The sequence below is a fragment of the Rhinatrema bivittatum genome, chromosome 6 (genome assembly GCF_901001135.1).
Source record: "Rhinatrema bivittatum chromosome 6, aRhiBiv1.1, whole genome shotgun sequence".
Classification (NCBI taxonomy): domain Eukaryota; kingdom Metazoa; phylum Chordata; class Amphibia; order Gymnophiona; family Rhinatrematidae; genus Rhinatrema; species Rhinatrema bivittatum.
In genome coordinates this window covers 99,715,183-99,738,607 of record NC_042620.1, presented here as the reverse complement: position 1 = coordinate 99,738,607, position 23,425 = coordinate 99,715,183, and the positions used below count along the sequence as shown (strand labels likewise).

At 46.3% G+C, this 23,425-nt stretch overlaps 1 protein-coding gene across 1 annotated transcript in view; it reads right to left on the bottom strand.

Annotated features, from left to right (window-relative positions):
- Window positions 1–23,425, bottom strand: part of LOC115093624 (sodium channel protein type 2 subunit alpha-like) — a 279,971-nt gene that overhangs the window by 195,240 nt on the left and 61,306 nt on the right. The window contains exons 10-11 of the mRNA XM_029605640.1: window positions 10,788–10,994; window positions 1,566–1,868 (exon numbers count right to left, since the gene is read on the bottom strand). Of these exons, the coding sequence (XP_029461500.1) occupies window positions 1,566–1,868; window positions 10,788–10,994 (510 nt within the window). The remainder of the gene's footprint in view (window positions 1–1,565; window positions 1,869–10,787; window positions 10,995–23,425) is intronic.

The window sequence follows — 23,425 nt, the reverse complement described above, 5'->3', positions numbered from 1 at the left end:
GGCTTCGAGGTTGCTGGCAAAAGAAAGAGAGGGGGTCTGCCTGGGGGTGTATGTATGTGAGTGCATGGGTGCCTGCCTGAGGGTGTGTCTGTGTATAAGAAATACATATTTATATATATATATATATATATAGCAATCAAAAAATTGTTGGCAGTATCGTCTCTACCAGTGCTATAACTAGCATATGCGCAAAAAAAACCCCAACATAGAAATGTGGGAGACACCAAGCACTCTTGTGTATTAAATAAGTCATTTCAAAATGTAATGTTTCTTAAAATTGTTATTCTTTTATTGAACGTTTTGACAGTAATCAAAATTTTCCATATATTCTTAGATATTATATATACACTCAAATCAACATTAAGTCCACTGAATTTTGACCCTCAATCCTTACCTACTACTTCCCTGAATCTTACCCTAATAGAACTTTGTATAATCTGACCACATTGATGTAATATTAGGTCTTCTTTAGTGGATACACCACTTACTTCTGTAATCTTATTTCTATTAATCAGATGATATTAGTCTAATATATTTTCAATGAACATATACTAATGGTGTATTCCGTTCAACAGGTTCTATCTTCCATGGGATGGAAGATAGAACCTGTTGAACGGAATACACAAAGAGATTGGATTTTATGGTCTGGGAAAACAAATAAGCATGGAGGGAAAACAAATAAGCATGGGGGTAACTTGCTGATGCAGTTGTTACTACCCTTAACCAATAAGCCTTATTCTTTGGATGCAACTCCAACATTGCTCTCTGCTTCAATGCCAAGAAGTAACAGGGAACTGGACTCAGACAGAAACCAATAAGGGCCCTGACTACTTTTGATGCACCTCCAACATTGCTCTCTGCTTCAGTTTCAAGAGATAACAGGGAGCTGAACTCAGACAGCAACCAACAAGGGCCTTGACTTTGACGGTTTGGGAAACTAAGTAAGGGGTGACCTGTGTGGCACAGCAGATGCTATCATAAGCTTGCTAGGTAGACTGGATGGACCGTTTGTTCCTTTTCTGCCATCGTTTTCTATGTTTCTATGAAAAAGATGCAACAAGGCGGAATCAGACCAAGAACTGGCCTAAGAAATCTTTAGAGCAAGAGTGGGAACACATCCGGGTGGTAGCATAGAGGAAGAAAAACTGGGGGGAGGCTCAAAAGGCAGTGCACGCACATGGGAACTCCGGCACATACTCAGTAAACTTTTTACTGAGCTCTGAGAGCTGGGTCCTTGTAAGCGCTGTTGTTATGGCTGATTCATGAATGCCTGTCGTTGGAGAAACCATTTTCTATAATGTTTTACATTTCACAGATTTCAAACTTATGGATAATTTTGGAAGTCGCTATTTTATCAATGTGGAACACAAACATTTCTGTGCTTTTAGCTTTACTGTGATTTCCACAATCTACAATTGTAATCATTTACCAGCCATTAGAGCCACGTTTTAAAACGTTGCATTCCTTGCCCCACATAAGTAATTTGTGATATTGTATTATGAAATTGTGAACTCATCAAAATATCCCAAACCAAATGTAGGCTGTAATTAATAACCTAGCTGTACCTGGTGAGGGGAAGATTGCTTTTTTTCATATGCCAGTTGATTTTCTTCAATGGAAAAACGAAAACTTTTCTTTCTGATGCTGGTTTCTGATTCAGATTTGTAGAACTTCTCATTATCACACTTTTCTTCTCCCTCAGACTGTTGTTTCTGCTTCCTTTTCTTCCTCCTGTTTCTCCTCTCTTTGGCACTCTTTGAGCTCAACTTTGATACGCCAGATGAACTCTCTGATAACCCTTTGAGTCCACCTTCTTCACTATATTCTCTTGACTCAGCCAACGCTTCTGCAGCAGCTGCTGCTACCGCCTGCCATAACACAAAGTAGACATGTTTTTGGTATTTACCAATCTACTATTCTTACAAATAGTTAATTTGCCATTCTATAACTTACTCCCCATTTACCAGAAAAATAGTTTTTCAATAGTCAAATTGTTAGTACATTTCTGGCATAAGGTTTATTTTCCTACTTATAGTAACTGAGTCTTCTGACTGCAGATGTGGGCTTTGACCCAGGCAAGTCAGCATTTAAATCCTATTTCTTCTGCTACTGGTCCTTGGGCAAATTACATCACCCCCTGATGTCTCAAGTACAATATTTAGATTACAAGCCCTCTGGGGCAGGCAGATCTCTAATATACCTTACTTTGGCTCTGGAAATACATGTAATCAAATCCAATTGTATATGGCTAACTACTAGGCATAACACATCTTGTGGCCAATATTTAATAGCCATTCAGATGGATAACTGAAAAGTAATCCATCTAAATGGCTTAGACACTGTTTTAGATGACTTATCCAGCTAAATTCTAGCTGAATAAATCTTTATCCAACTAGAATTTAGCCAGATGCGTCAGGGGCATTCCTGGGGTGGGCGGTAGTGATGTGCAGCCGGAAAGTATTGTTTGGATTCGGGATACGAATTCGTCAGGGCCCAGATACGTGCATTCGTTCAATGACGCCCCCGATACGTTGATACGTGCATTCGTTTTCCGGTTCCCATTAAAGTCAAAGGGGGACGTATTTGCAGTCTATTTTGGCTGCAAAATTGGGGTTTTATTATCAATTTTGATGAGATGTTTGGAGAACAATCATCAGAACAACAAAACGGCTCCAAGGTACTTAGACTGTGGCAAATTGGCACCAAAGTGGCATGAATAGCCTAAGGTACTTTAAAGGGGCACCAGGAGTGGCAAGAAGAGTGCTTTAATAGAAGTGCAAAGCAGCAGCGAGAGTGTCAAAAACACACCACAGCTTCAAAAGAGAGCACCGATAACAGATGCATGAACCCTCGAAGGCAGCATGACAGGCAAAGCGGCAAGAAAAGTGGCATCGACATCCTACAGCACAATGAAGGCATCGACATCCTACAGCACATAGCAAGCAGAAAGACTAGTACCAACACACTGAGCAACCATGATAGTGGCCAGAACACCAGAAGGAGTTGAGTGAGTCATCTGGTGTATAGCAGCAAGGCACAGAGGCAGAGGGTAGATACAGGCTGGCTACACCCGGAGAGAGTTCCCTTCCCTTTGTGCAGGAAAGGGCTCCCTAGAATGGGTTTGCCCCTAGAGTGGGGTGTTTCCATTGGCATCTAGTGAGCTCTCGCTGGTCATTTAAAATCTGGTAGAGTTAGCCGATATACAAATGAGAATTTTCAAGGCCGAGGCGGAGGAGGTTACCATGTAAACAGCGGTTCAACATGGGTCAGAGGGTAGATACAGGCTGGCTACACCCAGGGAGAGTTCCCTTTCCTTTGAGCTGGGAAGGGCTCCCCGGAATGGGTTGGCCCCTAGAGTGGAGCACGAGCCTTCAAAGCGTGGCGAGCTGGACCAGGGTCTCACTGTGAGCATAGTCTCACTGTGTTGTGTTTGCCATAGTCTAAGTACCTTGGAGATATTTTCTTGTTCTGAACATGGGTCAACAGGTGATAAGAGATAGGCTGCAACAACGGGGAGAGTTCCCGTTCCTTTGAGCAGGAAAGGGCTCCCTGGAATGTGTTGGCACATAAAGTGTATAATGGTACAAATTGTTAGGATTTAAGCATTTGCAAACAGATCATGACTTCTTAAGCAAGACGGAGGAAGTTCTCTTCTCTGCCCTGAAACTAAAGAAAACTGTTTGTTTTATTTAAGGATCCATGCTGTGAAGGATTGCTAGTTTGAATTGCCAGAGACTGAGGTTTCCTTTTGCAATGAGGGTTCAGGCGTTAGGACTGGAAATAAGGCCTCGCCGGACAGGCACAGTATTGGAGGACAGAGGTCAAGCATACGTAGGGACATAAGGCCTGGACAAACAGGCACAGCAGTCAAGAACAAAGGTCTAGCCCACCTAGGGACATAAGGCCTGGATGGACAGGCACAGCAGTCGAGGCCAACCCTTGTAGGGACATAAGGCCTGGGCGAACAGGCACAGCAGTCGAGCACAGAGGTGAATCCCACCTAGGGACATAAGACCTGGATGAACAGGTACAGCAGTCGAGGACAGAGGTGAATCCCATCTAGGGACATAAGGCCAGGAAGAACAAGCACAGCAGTCGAGAACAGAGATCAAGCCCACCTAGGGACATAAGGCCTGGACGAACAGGCACAGCAGTCGAGTACAGAGGTGAATCCCACCTAGGGCCATAAGGCCTGGACAAATAGGCACAGCAGTCGAGGACAGAGGTCAAGCCCACACAGGGACATAAGGCCTGGAAGGATAGGCACAGCAATTTTTTTTAAATTTATTTATATTCCGCTTTTCACGCTTTTCCAGCTCCTCACAGTGGATTACACTCAGGTACTGTAGGTATTTCCCTATCCCAGGAGGGCTTACAATCTAAGTCAAACCCTTGTAGGGACATAAGGCTTGGATGGACAGGCACAGCAATACAGGACAGAGTCAAGCCCACCTAGGGACATAAGGCCTGGACGGACAGGCACAGCAGTCAAGGACAGAGGTGAATCCCACCTAGGGACATAAGGCCTAGGCGAACAGGCACAGCAGTTGAGGATAGAGGTGAATCCCACCTAGGGACATAAGGTCTGGACGAACAGGCACAGCAGTCGAGAACAGAGGTCAAGCCCACCTAGGGACATAAGGCCTGGATGGACAGGCAAAGCAATCAAGGTCCAATCCTTGTAGGGACATAAGGCCTGGGCGAACAGGCACAGCAGTCGAGAACAGAGGTCAAGCCCACCTAGGGACATAAGGCCTGGACGAACAGGCACAGCAGTCGAGAACAGAGGTCAAGCCCACGTAGGGACATAAGGCCTGGAGGAACAGGCACAGCAGTCGAGGACAGAGGTGAATCCCACCTAGGGACATAAGACATGGACAAACAGGCACAGCTGTCGAGGACAGAGGCCAAACCCTTGTAGGGACATAAGGCCTGCACGAACAGGCACAGCAGTCGAGATCCAACCCTTGTAGGGACATAAGGCTTGGACAGACAGGTACAGCAATCGAGGTCAAACCCTTGTAGGGACATAAGGCCTGGACGAACAGGCATAGCAGTCGAGGACAGAGGTGAATCCCATCTATGGATATAAGGCCTGGACAAACAGGCACAGCAGTCGAGATCCAACCCTTGTAGGGACATAAGGCCTGGACGGACAGGCACAGCAATCGAGGTCAAACCCTTGTAGGGACATAAGGCCTGCACGAACAGGCACAGCAGTCGAGGACAGAGGTGAATCCTACCTAGGGACATAAGGCCTGGACAAACAGGCACAGCAGTCGAGATCCAACCCTTGTAGGGACATAAGGCCTGGACGGACAGGCACAGCAATCGAGGTCAAACCCTTGTAGGGACATAAGGCCTGGACGAACAGGCATAGCAGTCGAGGACAGAGGTGAATCCCATCTATGGATATAAGGCCTGGACAAACAGGCACAGCAGTCGAGGACAGAAGTCAAACCCTTGTAGGGACATAAGGCCAGGATGAACAGGCACAGCAATCGAGGTCAAACCCTTGTAGGGACATAAGGCCTGGATGAACAGGCATAGCAGTCGAGGACAGAGGTGAATCCCATCTATGGATATAAGGCCTGGACAAACAGGCACAGCAGTCGAGGACAGAAGTCAAACCCTTGTAGGGACATAAGGCCAGGATGAACAGGCAAAGCAATCGAGGTCAAATCCTTGTAGGGACATAAGGCCTAGATGAACAGGCACAGCAATACAGGACAAAATCAAGCCCACGTAGGGACATAAGGCCTGGATGGACAGGCACAGCAATAGAGGATTTCCTTTGTGCAAGTATGTTGTGGTTTGACCTTCCTGAACTGGTTCACTGCCAGAAGAAAATGGCATCTTTTTCATTTCTGAAAGATAATTCAATAGAGGATGCTTTTAGACCAATGGAGACTGCCATTTGTGAAACAAGAACTGAGCTGGAGATTATTTATGAATACCCAGAAGCTATGAACTGTACTTATGCACTTCAGCTGATGACAAAGGAACATGAAGAGCTCTCAGAAATAAGAAAACTGCTACTCAAGTCAAAATCTACAATATCAACCTATGTTGACTTTGTGGTTTACACAGTGCCTCTGTAAACAATGGGAACACAGAGGATGAACTAGAGTGCAACTACCACCAGTTTTCAATAGTACTTGAAATATTACTGTTGGCAAGGTCATGAAAAATATTGAGCATATGAAATATGCAAGGTCCAAACATCTTAAGTCAACTTTTATGTTCTTACATTCCAAATGTGGATGGCAGGCACAGCTTTAGAGGTCAGGCCCTTGTAGAGACGTACTGCCTGGACAGTGGACAGACAGGCACAGCGTTTGAGGTCAGGCCCTTGTAGGGATGTACGGCCTGGACAGTGGATGGTCAGGCACAGCGTATCAGGTCAGGTACATGTGCCTCAGTGCTTATTTTATCCGGAGCATAGGAGACAGTTTAAGATGCTGCAAGGCTTTAAATTGCTTTTATTCATCTTGCCATTCACAGGGAAAATTTGGAAACCCAAGCAAAGACAGGTTTACTTTCAAAAACACTAGCATTTCCATCAACTCTGGTGCCAGCCTTGAGTGGTGAGGGCTCATGATATCCCCTGTCATTGAAAAGACATGTTCACTGGGAACACTGGATAGTGGACATGACAGATATCGCTGAGCCACTTTGGCTAGGTGTGGCCAGACAGTGGACTTGTGTGCCCAATATGCCAGCAGATCTGTCTGCATGTTCTCTGTCGGCTCTGAGAGATACCGTGTTACTGACAGCTGTGGTAGTGTCTCCTTTGCTTGGGTGGGCTGAGAGTCACTCATGCCAGATGCTTTCTCTCTCGCCCGTCGCACAACAGATGAATATTTATGGGCAACATGCCTTTGGCGTTCTGAAGTGGAGGAGGAGGTACTATCTGTCACTGAAAGAGTGCTGCTCCTGCTTGGGCTAGGAGCACAACTCTCTGAAGTGCCCACTGTTTCCACCTCTGCTTCACGTCTAATCTGTCTCTGCCTATGGCACTCCTGTTCATGTACTTTTGCTAATAGCAAGTCCATCACCAATAAGAGACAATCGTACTGTAGGGTGAGTTTCCCTTTCACACAGGGATCACAGACTGTGGCGAGCATGTATGTGTTCAGTTCTGTTAAAGACCTTAATCTCTCTTCCACCTGCTGCTGCAAAACGTCCAGAAAATGCAGCACCTCAACTGTCATTCCCTCTTCCTGTTTAAAGGCCTCCAAATGTTCATCCAGGAAATTAACTATAGGGATGATGTCAACCAAGGTGGCACTTCTGGAACTCAGCTCCTCCGGGACATCCTTGAAGGGCTGCAGGATTTTTACCAGCTGACTCATGACTAACCAAGCATGATGCCCTAGGGGATTCTGCACACCTATGTCCATTGTACCAGAAAGTTCATGAAGGGGTGTCTGCAGCTCCACTAACCTCTCGAGCATCATAAAGGTGGAATTCCACCGGTTGGCAATGTCTTGAATGAGACAATTTTTAGTCATCTCCAAATCAGTCTGCTTTTGTCGGAGAACCTGCTCTGCCTTCACACTTCTGAGGAAGTACGCTGCTATGTTCTTGCACATCTGTATTAACCTATGCAGGTATTCATTCTCTTTGTCATTGGAATCGAACCCCAGAGCTGACTTCACTACCAGGTGCAGAGTGTGTACAAAACATCGGATGTTCTTAAAGTGCTTGTCCTTTATTGCCTTAACCATGTTTGCACCATTGTCTGTGACAAAGAAACCTGCCTGAGGATTTCTGTCTCGCTGGTGTAGTTGCCAGCCCTCCAGCATCTGTCTGATGCATGCTAGAATATTGGCTGTGGTATGGGCCTGGTCCATCAGGTGGGTGTGCAGTAAAGCCCACCTCCACCCTGATACTTGTTCAGTTATAGAGCTGCTGCCTGCCCCTGCCTCAGCCAGGTCCCACCAGTGTGCTGTCAGGGAGAGGTAAGAGTGTGCAGCATTCATGGCGGTCCAGATATGGCAGGTGAAATGCACTCTCCCCTCTGCCTTAGCTAGCAGCGCTTGCACTGCTTGTACAGGCTGGGGATGACCTTTCTGCTAAATGTGGTTCTGGAGGGGACTTTGTAATTTGAAACTACGACCTTCAGAAAACGCTTGAAACCCACATTCTCCACTAACTGCAAGGGCTGATCATAAAGGGCAATCATTTCCCCAATGCTCCTGGTTACAACTTTTGAGGTTGCCTGCCTCCTATCCCGGGATAGCGTTACCGCACTCCACCCCATTTCCTCCATGGTGGGTTGTCGCTTCTGCCACATGTCAGGGGGTTGCTGGACTGCCACCTGACTGCTAGAAGGTGATGAGGGCGTGGGCTGACTCTGCTGCTTTTGAACCACTTTACATTGCTTGGAAGGGGTCCCCTGACTGGTACTGCAACCATCCCCAGATGGCAGTACTGTTGTTGGGTATTGCTTCTTCATATGATGCGCAATGCCAAAATTAGATAGATGTCCCATATGCTTGCCTCTGCTAATAGTCCTGCCACAGTAATTACACCGAGCAAAACGCGGGTCATCCGTCACTTTAAAGTGGCTCCAGATCGCAGATGTCTTTCGTGATCCTCCCGTCTCTAGAGCCTTGGGGGTGGATGCTGGCACTGGAGCTGAAGTAGTGGGTGCACCCTGTGAAGCAATGCCATGGGCCTCAGTCACCCTCTGTGCCTGCGCTGACTGCTCTTCCTCCTCCTCATCTGTTTCATCTCTCCCCTGCTGCACTGAAGTGGAGGCTAAGACAGGACTAACTGATCCTCCCAAAGCTTCATCAGCTATTACTTCTTCCATTTCTGATGAGAATCCCACACAAGATGATTCTTCATCTGAATCAGAAGCAAACAGTAACTGCACTACATTGTCAATGCTAAGTGTTAGTCGAGACTTCTGTCCGCCTGCTGCTTTTGGGTGTCGACATTTTGTCTGGCATGACTCAGTCTCCCCTTCCCTCACCTCCAAAACTACAGGGTCAGAAACAGGTGGTGGTGATGGTGATGCATCATGGTCAGATTTCCTTTTTTTCGGGTTGGAACTGCCTGCCCCTCCAAAGAGTTTAGATTGCAACAGGTCCCTTTTTAACTTTAATGGAGGAGTGGCACTAGTGCCTTTTGAAGTGCCTCCTCTGCCAGTCCCAACCACTCGACTACATCTAGCTTTCCCTGACATTATGGATTTAATGTCACTGCCTAGTGCCTACTGGCTGCCCACTTTCTCAGTGCCTTGCTATGCACTAATGTAACATGTGTGGTGTGCACACACACACAGCTTGTGTGTAAGCACAAAAGAGGCAGACTGGGGATTTCACTGCACAGACTGTCCCAATAATAAATTTCAGTCTGCTAAACTACCAGCCCACTGAAGCCCAGTGCACAGAGAGACTGAGTTGAATTATACGAACTCAGTTTAAAAAAGTTGGAATTGTTGGCACAGCAGGAAAATCGATGAAATATATTTTCCAATGGAAATTCTAGCAAACTAGCTAAAAATGGAATATATCTCTCCCAGCCACAACACCCAAATGGTGCTTGCTTGCAGCCTAGCTGAGAGGGTGAATTAAACAAAATGGCACTGCTAGCAGCTTCTCTCCCTGGCACAGAGAGACCGTCTCACATCACCTGAATAAACTGCTGAAAAAACAAACAGGGCTATTTTGCACTGCAGCAAAATAAAGAAATATCTTTTCCTCTTAAGTAACTAGCCTAGCTGGCAATTGAATAGAGATTTCTGAACTCAGACTAGCTCAGAGTGCAGCCACCTTCCGCAGAGACCACCTCCCCAGACCATTCCTGCAAAGAAAGTGCGTGGCATGCCACATGCTTAAGTGCTGGGTCATCAGGAAAATCATCACCGAGCACTGAATGACAGCGTGATTGGCTGCATTCAGTGCATTTCACAAAATGTTATTGCTGATTCGCTGCATTCCGGTATCCGTGCCAACCTGTCCGATCCACTCTGACAGGGCTGTGAGGTCACTGATGACTCACAGGAAAGGGCTGGTTTTTGGCTCTGGATACACCCAAATGGCGTCCTCCGATTGCAAATGGCGGCAAAGAAAAGTGCGCGCGCTGTGCAACGGATGAAACAGATGATACATTATATTCGTGGGGAGTCGCGATACGTTTCACTTCCCCACGAATATAACTAATAGGGACATTTACGTTGCGGACTGCCAATACGTCGAAAACGAATGCTCACCCCTAGTAGGTGGTAGGTGTTCCAGGGAGGAGCAGAGTTAGCCGGTTGGGTTAACAGGCTAACTCTGATATTCAGAGTTAACTGGTTAACCTAACCGGCTAACTCTGACCAAGCTGTAGAGCAGGTCTAAAGTTAGCCAGATATACCTATACAGCTAACTTTTAAGATAGATGGGTATATTCAGTGGCACTGCTGCACCGCTATCCCGGTTAAGTTAGCCAGATAGGTATACCCGGCTAATTTAACTAGCTTCTTAGCGACTGAATAATGGCTTCTCTGCATCGTGATTGCTTGCTTATAAAGCAAATGTGATAGGCTAGATTAAACTTATTTTCTAGAGGTTAAGCTCTGTTATCAATATAAATGGAAAATTGACATTTTCGGGGAAAATAAATAAATTCTGAGCTGGGATGCATATTTCTTATTCATTCAAAATTGCATTAGTTTCAAAGTATTCTCTTTAGCAGAAGTGGTACGACTCAGAGCTGAAGTGTTTCATAACCAAAGTGGTGCATGGAAAGTGGCAGCTGCTTACTAAGCGCATTCTCTGTGCCAGTACTACCTGTGCCTCCTCTTGCTGCTTTTTCAATTGTTCCAGCATCTGCTGAAATTCTGCCTCTTTCCGCTCTGCTTCTTCTTGTGTTGCTTGGTTCTGTTCTTCATAGGCCATGGCAACAACAGCCAGGATCAAGTTTATCAGATAGAAAGAGCCCAGGAAAATCACCAGAACAAAGAATATCATATAGGTTTTGCCAGCGGCACGCAGAGTCTGGAAGGAAAAGAAAAGGAAACAATTTTTATCTTTGGTCATTGAACCAAAATTAGAAATTGCAACAAAACAGCAGTGCCACAACACAATTTTTCAGCTGATTATAATTGAAAGTTATAAGGTAGAAAGTACTGTTAGACTGAGAAAACTTGTAAAGGTCCCAATTCAAAAGCCATTTAGATGGATAACTCATAAGTTATTTGTCTAAATGGCAAATGTGGCATATTCAGCCACTTATCCGACTATAATTTAGCTGGATAAAAAACAGGCATTTTGGGGGCATACCAGGGAGGAGTTGAGATGTCCAGCTAACCTAACCGAATATTGGGCATATCTGGTTAGGTTAACCGGATAACTTTAGACCTACTTCTGAGCAGGTCTCAAGTTATCTGATCTTGTGTGGCTGGATAACATACTAACTAACTGGATATCTTTTGAGCCATAGAGGGTAACTTTCAAAGACCTCCATGAGGCCTCCATATGCACACTTATATTGGCACATAGAAATCTACTATAGTATTTTATAACCTGCATGTATCTGGTCTGCACAAACTATAACATACACATTTTTCCACCCGTCAACATATGCATATATGTTTCAGTACATGCGAATATCAGTAATGCATTGACAGCGCATACTTTTTCTACCCATTTTATAAATATATGCCTGTATATTTTATATGCATGAAAAAAAAACAACTTGTTCAAATAAAACCCTGATTTATATGAGGAAGTAGGTTTATTTTAAAATATGTGCGCATACTTAAAATCACCAGTTTGCTGATACCTCCACTAGTTCACTCAGCCCATTTCCAGTTCATTGAGACCCTCTTAGTACTTCACCTGGAACTTCCACCCAACAGTAGCAGACAAGAGATTAGTCTGATATCAATTGTGCTAGATAATTAGCAGGTGTAACATGCACAAGTAAGCTGCTTAATGCATTCTCGTAAATCTCTTACAAAATAGCAACTTATGTGTGTACATAAGAAAATAAGAAATAAAAACATAAGAAATGCAATGGTGGGTCAGACCAAGGTCCATCATACCCGGCATTCTGTCTCTGACAGTGGCTAGTCCAGGTCACAAGTACCCGTCATATTCCCAATAGTTGATCTATTTCTTATATTACAAACCCAGAGATAAGTGTTAACTTTCCAAAGCCTATCTGGCTAAGGTGAAATTCCTTTTTACTTAATAATTTCCTCTCTTCTAATATAGTCAGACCAGGCCAGAACAGTAAGATTATGCATGCCAACAGGCAGATGGAGACGGAGATCAACAAGCTTGTCGGTGTCACTCCATATATGCATCTATGCAGACACCAGCCTGCTTGTATTTCTGTAACATGCCAACTGTGGACAACCTTAAGACAAACAACAATAATGATTTAACCATATGACCTGTTCATTATCCTTTTTTTTAACTAGTGGTCTTCTAGAATAATCAGGAAGCATAAACAAAGGAAGAGTTTCCAAACGTAAAGAAACGTCCACTCACCTATGGTGAAGAATATACCTTTATTATGCTTAAATCTGCTGCGTTGCCTGCAGAAATGATGTTATGTATTGCAGAGAGTGAACCATTGCATTGAAGATACTACTTACTTGCCTGCAAACACATCTTCCAAAACATAGAAAAAGCAGAGTTGCTTACCTGTAACAGGTGTTCTCTAAGAACAGCAGGATGTTAGTCCTCACACACGGGTGACATCATCAGATGGAGCCCAGCACAGAACTTTGATCTCAAAGAATCTAGAACCTTCAAACATGTCCTACTGAGCATGTGCAGTTGTAGTCATCATCCTGCCCCCTAGGCAGAGTCCCTCAGTCCATAATATAGCTAATACATAGGAAAAACCAACTCCAAGGGGAGGCGGATGGATTTCGTGAGGACTAAGATTCTGCTGTCCTTAGAGAACACCTGTTACAGGTAAGCAATTCTGCTTTCTCTGAGGACAAGAAAGATGGTAATCCTCACACATGGGTGAATCCCAAGCTATAGGCTGTCCAAGCAGGACAAAGTGGGAAACCCACTGTGCTGAAAGCACCACCTCTCTCCCTTTTGCCTGTGAGGCAGCTGACCCACAAAGGGGTGTGGGCGTGAAAAAGAGTTGGATTCTACAAAGAGAAAATCATAGAAAAGATTGAGACACAAAACCCTGATGCATAGCAGAGGTGCCTAAGGCAGGGGAGTGATACAGGTGCCAACAAGAAACATACTCCACATCATGGAAAACATCACAAACAAGGTTTCGGATCAGTAAACATTGACAACAACAGTAGGTCTATAACCTCCTGGATACAGGAAAAAGTCTAGAGATGTGAACAAGAGAAGGACTCTTGGACAAAGACTGAACAGTTTTCTTTGGTGATACAAGACAACTGAAAAACCAAATGGGGCTCGAGAACTCCTCAGAAAAACTGTGGTCCACTAACATCTGAAGGACAGACTGTCTATGCAGAAGTGTGCCCATGTTTGGCTAATAGGCATAATGGGCAGAAAACAAAAGCAATGCTAGGAAGAATAATCAGCAATAACGGCAGGGTCTGTAACAGACCCTATGTGCCAAAGCACCAGACATAGCTGATCAGCAGTACAGCATCAAGAGTTTCAGGGGATGAAAGACAATCCCTGATTGGGATCGCTAGCCCAAACCCCCGCCCCCCCGAGCAGGGAAATATGTTAGGCCTGAATCTCACACACACTGCACCTTGTTAAGGGCATGGCTGTCCAACCTGTCTACAGGATAGTTCAGGTGAGCAGGAAGACACTTTGGGCAATCTAGTGAAGTGAGAAAAGCTAAAGAGCCCTCTGGTGATAGGGAAATACCTACAGTACCTGAATGTAAACCGATGTGATATCTCAGACTGAATGTCGGTATATAATAAATAAATAGTCTGAGATACTTTAAAGGCAGTATTGGCCAGAGCTTGGTGAAAATATAGGGAAAAAGTGGTGTATCTTTCCCTGCAGGTATACAGTAAGATATACCATGAATGCCTTAGCTTTTACCCCCCTCCCCTCGAAATTCCAACTGGAAGTCAGAAAGAGCAAAGAACACAAAGAGGCAGACCACTGTACTGCCGGGGCAAGCACAGGTTGCATGGTTATACAACTCAACCCTAAGCGAATAACTCACTGCCAATTCTAGTAGAGAGTTACCCACTAAGATAGAGCCCTCAGCCTTCTTGAACAGCTGAAACCGAGAGTGAATTCCACAGGGAAGAAATTCAGAAACACTCCTCTAAGAGACAAGAAACCAGGGTGCTGCAAATGCAAACCCCTGTCGAACAGGATTTCTTCACTGGCCTGAAAACTCTAAGGGTACCAGGGCAGGGCAAGGGCAATCTAGGAACAGACTGCCCCGAATCTTGCTCAGCCATGATAGCATATATTTCCTCCAAGGAAGCACGTGGTCCAGTAAATAGAACAATCGATGCATGAACCAGGAATCCCATGTCCGCAGACAGGGTTATCCTTAAAATAGGGAAGTATAGCTTAAAAGCCACTACAACCAAAGAGTAGTATTCCTGTTGCAGCATCTCTCGTCCCCCCAACTCCCTCAGCCATGGATATGGCAAAAGATTGAAAGACATACTCATCAATTAGATGTATTAGAACCCTCCTCACTGAGGTAGGGTCGCAGGTGAGAATGACTGGCAATAGTGGTCCTTATAAAATAATTCCTGTCGAGTTAAACAGGTATCAAAGGTGACTCCTGGATGGGAGAAACCCCTAATCTCCACAGTAAAACAGACCTGCTGTGCCTTAGGATGACCTTAGGAGAGCGCTGCTGCTCGATCGGCTCTCGAATCCCATGAGGAACTGAGAGCGTACGCCAGTCAAAAGGAGTGACATGCCTTCTCTGGGAAACGGAGAATGAAGGATACCTCTTGCAGTTACCCTGGAACCCAGTTGAATCCCCCCTTCCTGAAGGGACAGGACAGCAATTGGAATCGGGGCCTCCCGATCCCGAAAACCTGTCAACTCTCCAATTGAGAGTTGAGACAAGCACCGAAGGCTAAGGTTCAGAAGCAACCAATCTGCCACTGGCAGCTACCCTTGGATGAGGAAGGCTACCATGGTAATCAACAAAGGGACCCCAGCAAAATCAATCAGATGACTTCTGCTGCCATCTCCCGGTCCTGGCCTACAAGGAGATGCACCAATTCAAAGAATTGAGGCTCCAGTTCAGCGATAAATCTGCAGGGACAGAGCCCCAGGGGCTTCCCCACAAAGGGGATTTGTGAAACGGAAGGGGTCGAAAGACATATTCCTCTTCTGAGGAAGGAGAAGACTACTGACACTACTCTCCTGGTGTCTATTTCATTTAAGATTCAACAAGAAAAGCAGTGCTAGGTCAGTCTTGTGGCTGCGGCACACAATCTGTTGCACTCACCATGAGGGAAACACACACACACACATACAGTAGTGGACAACTGGAGAATAGAGCCCTCTGCTGTAAAAGCACGCTGACCAATACTCATACAGTGGTATCCCATCCTTCGGATGGCGGCTTATCTGTGACCCCACTCACCGTGCTTGTGGGTAGAATCCCACAGCACAGCAAGGCTGATCACCACTAGCTAGAGTCGGTGGCTGTGCGGTGCCAACAGGCAAATTACAGAGTGTGTGATGATGCCTTCCTTACCAGTTGTCCCCAGTACTTTGTGGAGCAGAAATGATGAGGTGGAGACCTTGATGCAAAGATTGAAGAACCTTGACATTGGGATCCTTGTGTGTAACATTTTTTTATAAATGTACATTCAATGCAATACTTTGTGATACATTTGTGATAGTATGCACTTACTAAAAGTCTATTGTAACTAATATTGACCAGTAAATTGTCTGCCACACATTATTTCTTTGTTGTATGGCTGAAAACTGCACAGATAGGGAGAATGCTGCCTGCCATCGCCTGATGCACTTTATTTATTTATTTATTTATTTATTTATTTATTTGTTTTTATATACCGATGTTCGATTTTACATATCACATCGGTTTACATTTATTTATTTGTTTGTACATTTCAACTAGGAAAGTAAAAAACATAAAAGTATAAATGATTAGAAATAAAATTACAAAAACAGCATAATAAAAATAAATAAGACTAATAAGATAACTACATTCATTAATAAAAGAATCAGTAAAAATAAATAAAATAGAAGAATCCTTTCATTAGGGATTAACTTTAAACACCTGTTGGAAGCACCATGTTTTTAACTCTTTTCTAAATTTTCTCATATCCGGTTTTAATCTCAGGTTCTGTGGTAAAGTGTTCCAGAGTTTTGGTCCTGCGTTTGAAATAGCTCGGTCTCTCACCTCACTTAAATGGGTATATTTCACTGTGGGAACTATAAGAAGACCTTTGTTTGCGGATCTTATCTCCCGTTGGGGGATGAGTAGTCTGATTGACACGTTCAACCAGTCAGTCTTTTCTCCATATAGAATCTTATGTATGGTACATAACAATTTATGTTTTATTCTAAAAACTATCGGCAGCCAGTAAAGGCTTTGCAAAACTGGGGTTATATGGTCTCTTTTTTTTTGGTGTTTGTCAGAAGCTGGGCAGCAGCATTCTAGAGTACCTGTAATGGGTGAGGAGTGGATTTAGGTAAACCTAGCAAGTGGAATTACAGTAATCAATTTCTGTGAATAACATAACCTGGAGCACGTATCTAAAATTATTCCAAGAAATAAGTGGTTTCAGTCATCTCAGCATCTGCAGTTTAGCAAAACCTTCATACAACTGAGTGATGCAGGAAACCAGGCGTTTCCTTTTGTTTAATACAAGGAATATCTATAACAGAAAAATGGATAAGGAACGGTGTTTGTAGGAGTCCAGTGTTTGAGGAGCGAAGGTTCCATGGGGGAGTGTGGAAGTGAAGGGGGGTGGTCAGCCAGTTGGATTTGTCGTTGTGGAGAATTTTGTGTATGACGGTTAGAGCCTTGTACTGTATTCTCTGTGGAATGGGCAGCCAGTGAAGTTCTTTGAGGATGGGTGTGATGTGTTCCAATCTTCCTCTATTTGTGAGAGCTCTGGCAGCAGCGTTTTGGAGTAGTTGGATAGGTTTAAGGGTGGAACCTGGGAGACCTAGCAGTAGGGTGTTGCAGTAGTTAGAGAGCAGAAGAGCCTGTAGAACTGTTTGAAAGTCTTGTGGGTATAGAAGTGGTTTGAGTTTTCTTAGGATTTGGAGTTGTGGAATCCATCTCTTAGCATGTTGTTAATGTGTTTTTTGAAGTTTAGTTGGCTATCTAGGACGATGCCAAGGTTTTTTTTAACTGAGGAGAGTGTTTTGTTTATAAGTTGGTGTGGGAGGGGTTTTTTAGTTGGTGTGTGTGGTGGGGTCAGTGAGGGGAGGTGGAGTGGGTTTGTTGGATATGTATAGGATTTCTGTTTTATTGTGATTGAGAGTGAAGGATAGTTGAGAGAGTAGGTGTTTTATTGTCTTTAGATGGGAGTGCCATAGATTTAGGGTGTGTTCAATCGAGACTTTAATTGGCAGTAGAATTTGAACACTGTTGGCATATATAAGGGTAGATTTTAAAAAATTGCGCGATCGCGTACTTTTGTTTGCGCACCAGGCGCAAACAAAAGTACGCTGGATTTTATAAGATACGCGCGTAGCCGCGCGTATCTTATAAAATCCGGGGTCGGCGTGCACAAGGGGGTGCACATTTGTGCAACCTGCGCGCGCCGAGCCCAGCGCGCGCTGCCTCAGAGGCCGTTCCGATTTCGGAGCGGCCTCGGAGGGAACTTTCCTTCGCCCTCCCCCCACCTTCCCCTCCCTTCCCCTACCTAACCCACCCCCCCGGCCCTATCTAAACCCCCCTTACCTTTATTCCACGATTTAAGCCTGCTAAAAGCAGACGTAAATCTATGCGCGTCGGCCGGCTGCCCCGCTCTGTATTCCGGTCCCGGGGGCTGGTCCGGAGGCCGCAGCCACACCCCCGGGCCAAAACCCCACATCACGCCCCCAAAACGCCACGTCATTCGGCCACGCCCCCTCCCGCCCCTTTAAAGAAACCCCGGGACTTATGCGCATCCCGGGGTTCTGCGCGCGCCGGCGGCCTATGCAAAATAGGCGCACCTGCGCGCGAGAGCACTGGGCGCGTAAATCCGCCTGGATTTACGTGCGCAGGGCATTTAAAATCCGCCCCATATAGTATAGCAGTCCTATTTTGTTTAGGAGTTTGCACAGTGGAGTCATGTAAATGTTGAACAGTGTGGATGAAAGGGAGGACCCTTGCGGAACTCCTTGGGGGAGGGGGATCTGCTTGGATTCGGTGTCATTGCATTTGACTTTGTAGGACCTATTGGATAGGTAGGAGTTGAACCAGCTGAGCATGTGCCTTCTAGGCCGATTTCTTTTAGTCTGTGTAGTAGTGTTTTGTGATTGACGGTATCGAATGCCACGGAGATGTCAAGGAAGATGAGTAGATGCCTTGCCACTTGGAGTAGATGCCTTGCCTTTCCCGACCATGCAAGCTGCGCTCCACTGTCACAGTAACACCTAGTAGAGTGCATTGCAACAGTGTGACGATGGCGTCCCCAGTACCACTGGGGCTCTGGGTATAGCATGCGGTGCGTGATGTTCTATGGTGTCGCCCCCTTCCAGTACTTGATAACGCTCCAAGACGCTGGACACAGCCCTTGAAACTACATCAGGAATGGATGAACGACATTTCCCTCATGAAAGGACAGCAGCAAAGTTCATGGCAACCAACACTCAGTGCCCATGGTGCTCTGTGGTCATGTCCTGTGGCATCCGACTACATTCACTGATGCCCACAGTGATGACTGTGCCCGTAGGGCCATAGCATTTTCGTGCTCACCAATGATGGATCACATCAAGGGCACCAAACAATGCTGCACCCAGGGACTCAACACACTTGACTGAATCTGGATCAGTTTGATGGTATATAGCACCATCTCCGGCATCACAGGCACCCAAGGAATTCTACAGCCCGACTGCACCGATAGAGACCCCAGTGTTCGAAGGCATCAATGGACCGGCGGTACCAAGGATACCAAGGGTACCTGCAGCAGAAGATCTGCAGCCCCAGCATGGCCCCAACACACCTTATCGGTGCCCAGAAGAACTGATGACTGCTAGCACCATTGACTGTTTCCCTTGACTCACCTATCTGTCTGAGGATGTCGATGCTGCAAGCTTGATACTGTCCCTCGCCAGAGGCTAGGGCTGATTAGCGCTCATGCTGCTGCACAAATCCAGATGGGGCCTCCGATGCCCCCCACTCCCAGCAGCTCAGAGCCCCTGAGATTATCAGCATCCATGGTGCCTGATAGCCTTAGGCCAGTGACAGGACAGCACAATGCTCCTCAGTGCCCCGCCAAAGAGCCTCGAGAGTACCAGACTACTGTGCCTGGATGCCTCTGTGTACCAGGGTACCTTGAGTAAATGGCAACCCCGGCACTCGATCCGTTTAAGGACAGAATCCCTGTCACTCAAGGGCTCTCAAGAGCCCCAGCAGTCAACAGCGTAAGTAGTAATTTCTCCTTTCCTAGCATGTAGACAGATGGACTCAGGACCAGTGGGATGTACCAAAGCTACTCCTGAACAGGGTGGAAGGCTGCCCGCAGTCCATTCAATGCCACATATGCAAAGGCTATGTCCTCCCAGGCCTGCACATCCAGAGACCAAAACCTGGAAAATGTATGTAAAGAGACCCACATTGCAGCTCGGCAAATGACAATAATTCAACCTCCACCCATGACACTGCCTGAGCCCTAGTGGAATGAACCTTAACCTGAGTAAGCAACAGCTTTTCAGCATCTACATACTTGGCCGTGACTACTTTCTTTATCCAGCAAGCTCTTGTAGCCGGCCAAGCTGGGTTCGCCCTCTCCTTCCACCATGAAGGATAAACAGATGATCTGTCTTTTGGAAAGGTTCAGGAACCTCCAGATACCTCACAACAAGTCTCTTGACATCCAAGGGACACAGAAGGCAATATTCCTCTGCGTCCCTGAAAGGAAATGGAATGATTTAATGAAATTCCGAGACCACCTTAGGCAAGAAGGATGGAACAGTACACAGCTGTAATGTCCCTGGAGTCACCTGAAGGAACGTCTCCCAGGAAAAAAAGGCCTGCAGCTCAGAAATTCGATGCACAGAACATATAGCCACCAGGAACACTGTCTTCAAGATCAATAACTTCAAGGAAAGGCTACACAGTGGTCAGAATGTAGGACCCACCAAGAACTCTAGCACCAAATTAACTCTACAATGGAACTGTAACCTCAAGGGAGGCCAAAGATGCTTCACTCCCTTCAAATAATGGGCCACATCAGGATGAGATGATAAGGAATCACCATTCACCAAGTCTCTGAAACAGGCAAGAGTTGCAACCTGTCCCTTCAAGAAGCCAATCCTTTATTTAACCCATCCTGCAAAAATTCCAGAATGAGTGGGATCTTAACCAAATGAGGAAGAACACCTCAATCCTCACACTAGGCCTCAAACACTCTACAAACCCGCACATAGGCCAAGGAAGGGGAGAACTTCCGAGCAATAATTGCAGAATATCCATGCTTCAACAAGTAAGCCCTCTCAAGGGCCAAACCGAAAGACAAAACTGATTCGGATCTTCATGAAGGACAGGTCCCTGCTGCAACAGATTCTTGTGTGGCAGAAGATGAAGGGGGGGGGGGGTCTCCACCAGGATTCTTTACAGATCTGCATACCACAGTCATCTGGGCCAATCCAGTGCCACCAGTAGCACCAGCCCCCTGTGGCCTTCGATACTGTGAACTATCTTGCTCAACAAGGGCCACAGAGGAAATGCATAAGGTACATTGCTTCCAGCCAGACCTGTATGACAGCATCTATGCCCAGGGACCGTGAAGAATCAAAGAACCTTCACATTGCGAGAAGTCGCCAGCAGTTCTAAGAACGGAAGGCCTCGGCAATTTACTATCAGTTGAAATGCCTCATCAAGGAGACACCATGAACACGTCCCGAAGAACATTGTGAAATTCCAGCGCATATCCTTCTCATATGACCTCCAGGACCCACTGATTTGATATGATCTCGACCCACCTCTGATAAAAGAGAAAGAGGTGTCCCTTATCTCTTGTTTCCGAAGGTAGGTCGGTAAACCTTCATTGGGAAGCTCGAGAGGATCCAACACCCGAGCCCACTCCTCTCTTGGGCTGCCTGGGACTAAAGGACTGAGACTTATCAAAAGGCCGAGTCCTCTGAAAGGTCAACCCCCTGTAGGGCCAAAAACGTTTGGAACCCCTCATACCAGAGTGGCGCTGCAACTGCTTCTTATCATCCAGCAACTGAGGGACCAGAGATTCGCCCCACTTACTGGCCAAACAAGAGCTAGCCTTTAAAAGGCATTTTTGTATGATTAGCTTTGGAGGTTGTGTCAGCAGACCAATTTCACAATCATAGTTGATGCTTGGCTGCTACCACCGCAGCCACTCCTCTGGCTGAGGTACGGACCAAGTTGCAGCCTGCATATAATAAAAAGTCAGCAGCTGGTTCCATAATTACTCTGGAATTCACTCCAGAATCATCAACTTCCTGAGAGAGAAGCAGACAAGATTGTGCCACTAGGGTGCAACAAGAAGCTATCTGTAAAGTCATTGCCAGCCACTGCTTCAAAGGCTTGCTTAAGGATAGTCTCAATCCTCCTATCATGCACATGCTTTAAGGCTGCTCCTCCCTCCACAAGGATAGTCGTCCGTTTAGAGACAGCACAGACCAGTGTATCCACTTTGGGAAAACGCAAACGCTCTCTCTCACCGCTGGATTCAGGGTATACAGGTCTTCCAATGACTGAACCCCTTTGAAATTTGCCTCTGGAGCACCCCATTCAAGATCAATCAATTCCGGATTGGCATCCATAACAGGGAAAAACAAGAGACTTTAAGCAAGGAAACCAAAATGGGATTCTTCTTCAGCTCAGACATAGAATCTGCACCAGGAACACCCAGCATCCTCAAGGTCTGAGAAATCAAGGCTGGCAGTTCATCTCTATGAAAGAACCGCAACATGGTCCAATACGGTTCCAGTACCGGAGGAATTTCTCCAACTTCCAGAGAATCAGGATCTGCCTCATCATCAGTGCCATCTGGGTTCCTGTCAGGATTACCTGCAGCAAACCGAGGTGTGCTCCGGTGCTTAAACATAGGTCTGGAAGAGGGAGGGGCCACAGGCTGAGGATCCGACCTGACAGGATTGTGCAAAAAGGAGAACTGCGCCTGAAAGAAAGGATCGCAAATCCTAAAAAACTCTACCTAAGAAAAAGCAGCAGGATCCAGGCCAAACCCAGACAGAACTGGAGCGGGATCCACTGAACTGCCATCTCCTGTGGAGGAACCAGTCAAGGGAGTTCCAAGGTCTGGCATACTTCCAGACAGATCCTTAACTAGACCATCATCACTCTGGGAAGATGCAGGCTTAGTGAAATAAGAGGAAGACAACTCTCCCTGAGTGTTAAGAAGCGAGCTGGACCTTGCCTGTGCCCATCGATTCTGCAGCGCTGCATTGACTGCCATTGGCGGTGGCTTCTTCGGAGAGGAGCATGACAGGATGCATGCTCCATCATGGTTCCTCCCCCCATCATGTCAAGTGACCTCGCTGGAAGTTCCCACATTGAGATTGGAGATTTAAATGCCGCTTCTGCGGCATTTCCCTGCCTTGGCAGCACTAGCTCCATCTAGCTCCTCTTCTAGTGCTGTTCTTTGCCTGCCTCCTCCTTCTCATTTTAGCGGAGACCCTCAACAATGCAGGGGATTCATTATAGGGATGTGAATCGTGTGTCCGATCGTTTTAACGATCGGGTTCGGCTGGAGGGAGAACAAAATCTGATCGGGTAGAGATGTGAATCGGAATCTTTTCCGATTCCAGTTCACATCGCTAATTTATTTTAGTGAGGCCCGAGCAGATAAAAAAGAAAACCCACCCCGACCCTTTAAAATTGACCCCTTAGCTTCCCCCACCCTCCCAAACCCCCCCAAAACCTTTGACATGTACCTGGTGGTCTAGCGGGGGGGGGGGGGGGGGTCCGGGAGCCATCCCCTGCACTCATACCCTCTGTGCCGGTATCAAATGGCGCCGATAGCCTCTGACCTACTATGTCACAGGGGCTACCGGTGCCATTGGTCAGCCCCTGTCACATGGCCATCGGCGCCATCTTGTGCTCCTACCATGTGACAGGGGCTGACCAATGGCACCGGTAGCCCCTGTGACATAGTAAGGGCAAAGGCTATCGGTGCCATTTTGCTTACTGGCAGCCGACGGCCCGAGTGAAGGAGATCGCTCCCGGACCCCCGCTGGACCCCCAGGGACTTTTGGCAAGTCTTGGGGGACCCTCCTGACCCCCAGAAGACTTGCCAAAAGTCCAGTGGGGGTCCGGGAGCAACCTCCTGCACTCCGGCTGTCGGATGCCA